Source organism: Salvelinus namaycush, chromosome 5 (assembly GCF_016432855.1).
Source record: "Salvelinus namaycush isolate Seneca chromosome 5, SaNama_1.0, whole genome shotgun sequence".
Taxonomy (NCBI): Eukaryota; Metazoa; Chordata; class Actinopteri; order Salmoniformes; family Salmonidae; genus Salvelinus; species Salvelinus namaycush.
This window is the reverse complement of record NC_052311.1, coordinates 58,423,386-58,430,817: the sequence shown is the minus strand read 5'-3', so window position 1 is coordinate 58,430,817 and position 7,432 is coordinate 58,423,386. Positions and strand designations below refer to the sequence as shown.

The 7,432-nt window shown below is 41.9% G+C and overlaps 1 protein-coding gene across 1 annotated transcript; it reads left to right on the top strand.

Moving 5' to 3' along the window:
• Positions 1–610: 610 nt before the first annotated feature.
• On the top strand, positions 611–5,119 carry LOC120047211 (G protein-activated inward rectifier potassium channel 4-like). Its single transcript, XM_038992741.1, has 3 exons — positions 611–700; positions 819–1,698; positions 4,767–5,119. Exons 1-3 carry the CDS (start codon positions 611–613, stop codon positions 5,117–5,119), a joined length of 1,323 nt encoding a protein of 440 aa, XP_038848669.1.
• The last annotated feature ends 2,313 nt before the right edge of the window (positions 5,120–7,432 follow it).

Sequence of the window (7,432 nt, the reverse complement as noted above, 5' to 3'; positions counted from 1 at the left end):
GTGAGCCAGGAGTCACGTAGTTAGCTGTGAAAAAGAGAGGGTCATATGTGTGTGTGTGTGTGTGTGTGTGTGTGTGTGTGTGTGTGTGTGTGTGTGTGTGTGTGTGTGTGTGTGTGTGTGTGTGTGTGTGTGTGTGTGTGTGTGTGTGTCTGTGTGTCTGTGTGTCTGTGTTTGTGTGTGTCTGTGTTTGTGCCCCAGTGTGTATGTGGGATTTAACACTGTGAAGTTGTTCTGAGCATAATTAATTACTGGTGTGTTCTCTGTTTGGCTTGAGGGTGTCTGCTGTTGCTGATCAATGGCAGAAATGAACCATGTCTCTGAGCCTCGCCTGCCCAGGCTGACAGAGGTGAACAGCAATAATGAGTTGATCTGGAGAGCTGTTCATAAAAGCTTACGTAGGCTCTTCTATATTTTATGATGAATTTCTGGTATTACTAAAAAACCACCACACCTCATTTCAGTTTGATATGAAATGTCACAGGTTTGTCGCTAGTCCGCTACACAGTGGAATTTGAATAATCTTTCATGTAAATATGCTTTTATGTTTTCCAGCAAGAAAGCGTACTGTTTGGGGCCAGAAACAGCGACTGTGGCCCAAAGCTTCGGGGCCATGAATTGCTTCAAAAGACGTTTTGGACAGGATGTGGAGAAACAGGACCAAAAGCTGTCAAAACCAAGATGGGATACCCCCAAAAACAAGGTGATGGAAGTTTTGATGGAATGTATCAATTTATCAATAACTTACTTTGTTAAATCACACAGTCATTAACCCTCTTCTTTCTTTCTTTCTTTCTTTCTCTCACACGAACAATACACAGGTGCCCACAGACCGGACCATGGTGGTGGGTGGCAGGCAAGGTGGGGGCGGTAAAGGTTCCAACCGTTCAGGACGTACCCTGAGGAAACGGCGCCAGCGCTACGTGGAGAAGGACGGCAAGTGTAACGTGCATCATGGCAACGTGCGCGAGAAATACCGCTACATGACAGACATCTTCACTACCCTGGTGGACCTGAAGTGGCGCTTTAACCTGCTGGTGTTCACCCTGGTCTACACAACCACCTGGGTGTTCTTCGGTCTCATCTGGTGGCTCATCGCCTACATCCGCGGAGACCTGGACCACACCGACGATGGAGACTGGATCCCCTGCGTCAACAACCTCAACGGCTTCGTCTCCGCCTTTCTCTTCTCCATCGAGACGGAGACCACCATCGGCTACGGCTACCGGGTCATCACTGATAAATGCCCAGAGGGAATTCTCCTGCTTTTAGTCCAGGCCATCCTGGGCTCCATCGTCAATGCCTTCATGGTGGGATGCATGTTCGTCAAGATCTCCCAGCCAAAGAAGCGAGCCGAGACGCTCATGTTCTCCCACAAGGCGGTGATCTCTGTGAGGGACAGCAAGCTGTGTCTGATGTTCAGGGTCGGAGACCTGAGGAACTCACACATCGTGGAGGCCTCCATCCGAGCCAAGCTGATCCGCTCCAAGCAGACCAAGGAAGGGGAGTTTATCCCTCTCAATCAGACGGATATCAATGTGGGCTTCGATACGGGGGACGACAGGCTCTTCCTGGTGTCGCCACTCATCATCTGTCACGAGTTCAACGAGGGCAGTCCCTTCTGGGAGATCTCACAGGAACAGCTGGAGAGAGAGGAGTTTGAGGTAGTGGTCATCCTGGAGGGCATGGTGGAAGCCACAGGTGGGTTCTTCTAATTTAAGGTTCGGACCGGGGGAGAGTAAGCTGATCCTAGATCTGTGCCGACAAACTTCTACCTGGAGAGATTTTTATTGTAATCATAATGATGTAGAAAAGGATTATTAAAATAACATTAATAACACTATAATTACAGGTACTTTAATGTATAATATGAGAATCTAATGCAGGTTTGTGTGACATTGTTTAGAAGCATTCATTCACTTGGTGGGATAAAGAGGATGCAGTCGTCAGTAATCACTCGAGACTTGCAGGGTATCACCAATTAACGTTGGCTGTGAATGCACTTGACAAGGACTGCAATTACATTGGCCTAAATGGCCACAGCATTGTCCTGTACGCTAATATACTCTATTAGGGTCTTCTGGCTACTGTGAGAAGCGGAAGGGACTCCACGGAAGCCCGTCTGTGTGTTTGTGGGAGAATCCCAGACCTGTCAATAGCATAGCCTCTGGGAAATTAAACGAGTAGAAGACGTTGAGGGAATTCTGGTCGGAATGGTGATTGAATTGGGTCGTTCCAGCAATTTTGTGCCTTTTGTGAAGTGTAACTTGGACAAAATAAATGTTTGATTTCACCCACATAAAGAGCACATGTTCAACTTAATAAAAAACTGGTTTTCCCATTTCAAGAGGATAAAAAAATATATATATAGTAAGTGCCTATTAAGTGACAAATAAAGTAACAGGGTTGACAATTTCTTCTTAAATCAGCCATAAATCCCCTTGTGACAGGGGGAATGGAAGCTTGTTGTGTGCAACAGGGAGTGGCAATTGAATGCAAGCTTGCCCCAAAAAAGTATTTGTTAAAACATTTCTAGCCTGTCTACGGTTGACGTGTTATGTTCGACCCTTTCAGTTTTCCACCACAAAACACCAGAAAATGGCCAAAAAGATTAGAACCAGCTCACCTGCTTTTACTCTAGGATTTGACTATTAGATGTTCAATGTTTCTGTTAAAAAGGAATAATTTCACCATATTAAAACGAGAGTTCAGTTCACTTAACAGGGTTGACCTTAAAATGAGGGACACTAGTCACATGAAATAAATAATAATCTTCAGATATGACTTTGTCAAAGCAACAAAATAACTAGGTCTTTACAATGATGGTGAAACTTGGAGACATTTTGGGGTTAAGTGGGTTGAAATCTTCCTAGAAGTGACATAGGGTTGACAGAGGGACATGTCAAAATGCTGGATTTTGGCACTTTAGCAAGCCTTTAGTCATATTAAAATTCTCATTTATTGAATTATCCATATGGTCTATATTAAAGGGCACTTCATTTAATATAACAGACTTTTAAAATTAAATATTGGTGCACAATTTCTACTTAAAATATCAAAGGGACACAAAAGGCACTCTTTTCATGGAATGACACAATTCCCTTTCCCACCCTATCCCTCCCACTGACAAGGATTATCGGTCCAGGAGTGGGCGGTGGCAGTGAACTGAACCACTGCTCAAAGACACACTGCGGGTGATTTACCCTTGGTTTTCTTCATGAGGATGCAGACCGGGTGGGTGTTATTGCTTCAGATTTGTTTTTGATATTCTACTCAATATATAGACTTTGGTTTAACGGAGGGACAACGTTTGATCCATCGCACAGCAAGGGCTGTTTTTTCCTCAGTATCCCATGTCGATATTGACAGTTTAGTCAAGGGACAAACTAAAAGATAATGCTTTATTGAATTTTTAAAAGCTATCGACAACAGTTTGTTGTTTTGCTCTTTTCCCTCGGGATCAAACCCAATCAGGCCTTGAAGTGGGATTTGCCTGAAGTAGGAAAGAGTTTACTGGTTTGCTGTTAATCTCTCAGGTGCTTAAAGAATGGGAGCTTCTGCAACGTAGATGCAGGGAGTCAGGAAGCAAGTGCAGTTGGTGAGTTTAATAAGGAAGAACATGACGATATACAAAACAAGAGTAGCGTACTGGGAATGAAAACCAAAACCAAGACTGCCTGAAGACTGATGCTACTGAGGGCTAAATAAAAGGGAAGTAATCAAGGTACTGATGAAGTCCAGGTGCACATAATGATGGGGAGCAGGTGTGCGTAATGATGGTTGCCATGTGTGATGCTTCATGAAAATACATAGGCTAATTGGTATGTTGATTGTATATTAAAAATCATCATCAGGTACAGTATGTAGGTATCCCACTGTATACATGATACCATTGATACAATTGGCAGTATTTTTTATTCATTCAGCATGCAGTTTACATTCTAAGAATTACAGCAAAATCATTATAATGTGATACATTTGCTGCAAGTGAAATGCAAATTAAGTTATATACATATACATTATGGCCGCTGAAAAAAAGAACTGTTGATACATCACAAGGTTGTGAATCCTCCAACCCGCAACCCCTTACTTCTCTTAATATCAGTGTGTGTGTGTGTGTGTGTGTGTACATTGGTCTGTCTGCCTTGATATACCCCTGGTGCTGGCTGTGCATGGTCTGTCGGTTTGTTTCAGCATTCCTGTGGATAATATGTACTGTAATTGATGTGGCTCTTCACGGTTTACTTGAGCAGAGGATGAAAATACTCACAAGCTATTTATAGGCAATCCACGTATAAATATTCAGAAAGGTGTGTGTGTGTGTGTGTGTGTGTGTGTGTGTGTGTGTGTGTTTATCTGTGTGTGTTTCTGCATCTGTGTGTTTGATGTGTGTACACGTGTGTGATTGAAAGAGAAGATGCACATCTCTGTATTAGAACCACTCGTCAGCCTATTTCCTTTCCCCCGGTGAGTTCCTGTCTCTCTCTCTTGTCTCAGTTGTTTTAGTACAACCCTGGAAACCCTGCTAAAATGTTTGCTCAATGAAAGGAGTACAGCTCATTTAAAGTCAGGAAGACAAAGCATAGTGAATCTTAATTAGATCCTCAAATCACACCGACGCAGCTTGAATCCAGGTCTTAATATAGTTCCATGACAAGGGCTTTTTTTTTTTACATTTAGATTATACCCAATCACACAGTCGTTTCAAGTTCCTATCCTCTATTTCATGTCAGTAATGTCTGTCTCCCTCCCCCTCTCTCACCCACCAGGAATGACATGCCAGGCGCGCAGCTCCTACCTAGACTCAGAGGTCATGTGGGGGGAGCGCTTCACCCCTGTGCTCTCCCTAGAGGAGGGCTTCTACGAGGTGGACTATGAATCCTTTCACCACACCTACCCTACCCCGACCCCCACCTGCTCTGCCCAAGAGCTGGCAAAGAAGGGAGAAGCCATCCCCTTACCTCCCCAGTCCCCACCTCCAGTCCTGGAGCTACCCCCACCACGTCCAGAGAAGGAGGAAGACAGAGGGGAGGAAGAGGTTGGGGCGGAGGAGCTAGGGGATGGAGAGGGGGATAACGTTAGCAATGGAGATGCCAACAGGATGGATGATGGGCATGAATGAGTGTGCATTGGTGAAAACACAAACCATGTCATCCGATGATGCTGCTCACTGGTTTAAAACAAGTTCATACATGGAAATGAGGCTACAAGAGGTAAGATTTCAAAATCACAACATCATGAAGATAGGCAAGAAGTACTTGTGCAATTGACTCAATGTCTCAAATGGCTTTGATATCAAACTTCATCAACTGATGAGTGTCAAACATAAACTATGATATACTATAGTTTTTGACTACTATTAGAGGGACCAAAGGTAAGTCTTCACGCGGACTCATCATTTTTTTATTACAGCATTTAGTGCCAATATTCTGATCTAAAACAACTTGGATAACTGGGTGAATATGGTTTAAAAAGTTTCAAATAATGGTATGTAAATTATTGAATACTTTGTACTAGACTAGAGCAATGTGTGTAAGAATGAATGTGAAAGAGGATGAATTAAAGGAGGCCTGGCCAAATGCCCATCCATTTCAAGTATTTTGATACACAGGTTTTGCTTACATGTGTTCATTTTCGTGAATGAATATTGACCTTGTATTCAAATCTTAAATCACTAAGTTTGAAAGGCCTTTGCCTTTGAATTAATTGTTTAAAGTTATGGTTTGGATTTCTTGCACCATTTTGTTGGCTTCACAAATGATCCTGTTCAAGGCATTTTGGAAGGGTTTGCTATTAGTGGGCGTTGGCAACCACCTAATAAATAATTGAGAGCTTATCATGGAAATTGAAATGATTGAAGCCTTTTTTGTATATTTCTGCATTTTACATTCACGCCACAGTGACCACACAGATAGGTTTTTAGAGGTTGATCATTCACTCTGAAGTTGTGCCATATTGAGTCTTACCTTGGTGAAGATTTCCCTCTACTGGCTGTAGAACGTCATGACAAGAGCAACCTGGTCCTCTTGGGTCTCTCTCCAACTCCTTCCAAGCCTGATCAAGTAAGAAAAAGATGAGGGGAAGGAATAATCAGTCCAATTTTGTTATGCAGTCATATATAAGTCAGTCATTAATCATCGGACAAGGCGTAAAACCCCCAAACACAAGCAAATTGTGACATTGGCAAGTATGGTGAAAGGTGTGTTTATCATAATGAAGCAGCAGGGGTCCCTTAAAACTGCACCCATTCTAATTGTAAACAAGGAATACTGCACTGCCACTGAAATCAAACTCAAAATGACATAATACCGTCAAATCACATAGAAAACAAATTATACATAAATCAAATCATACACAATCAAAGTCCTACATGTGATCGCTAAGGTGACAGGCATACTACATGTTATACAAATTGTTGTCATGTAGTCCAGGGCAGAGTTAGCTCTACAGCTGGAGATCGAATGGGAATACTGAAACAATGTTGCAAATGTCGAAGAGACAGACAGCAAGGTTTATACAAGTCTCTGATGTTGAAAACTAAATGTTAGTCTAAAAGAAATGTGAGATAATGTCTAGATGCTTTTTATAGTGGAGATCAAGTTTATAAATTGACTGGCTGGGATGATGAGACAGTGGATTGCGTAGTCAGATGAAACAGAGTAAATATCCATTTTAACGTCATAGATTTAGCTAGTGGTAATTTGTGGAATAGACACCGGCTGGAATGAGGTATTAACCAATCAGCATTCAGGATTAGTCCCACCCATTGTATAACCTTTATTATAAACTGAGTGGTTCGATCCCTGAATGCTGATTGTCTAACAGCCATGGTATACCACGGGTATGACAAAACATTTATTTTTACTGTTCTAATATATACCTCATTAGACCACACCCCCTCGTAATCATTGCATGCAATATGCATTTGGAAACGTCAGAAACCTCAGCTATACTTTCATAGCACACCAAAATAGTTTTCAGGGGTTGCATTAGCGCAGTATTCTGCCTTTGTTCAGCAAGAAATATCTTGCTAAAATGCATCTTATTGTAATTTCTGCATGGCCTCAGACAAATATTGTGCTTGACTTGCATTTCTCCAGTCGGATGAGAATTCACCAACATGTACCTCTGGTATTTTTCTCAGCGTAGCCTACTTTTCTCTGGTAAAATGCAAGATTAACTTCAAACAGAACATTAGGAAATGTAACTGGCTACATTATTTATATGGTAAACATTGGAAATATAATGGCCATGAATTGTTTTTGCAAAAAAAAAGACCTTGCCTTTTAATTGTAAGCTCATTTACTTGTGTGGGTGCTAGCCAAATAGCATTGCACTGCTGTTGTCAGCTGATGAAAATGAAGCTATTTTCTGCCAAAGTTTTATAATAATGAACATGGAGAGTTACAAAACAAAATAAATGTTGAGACATGAA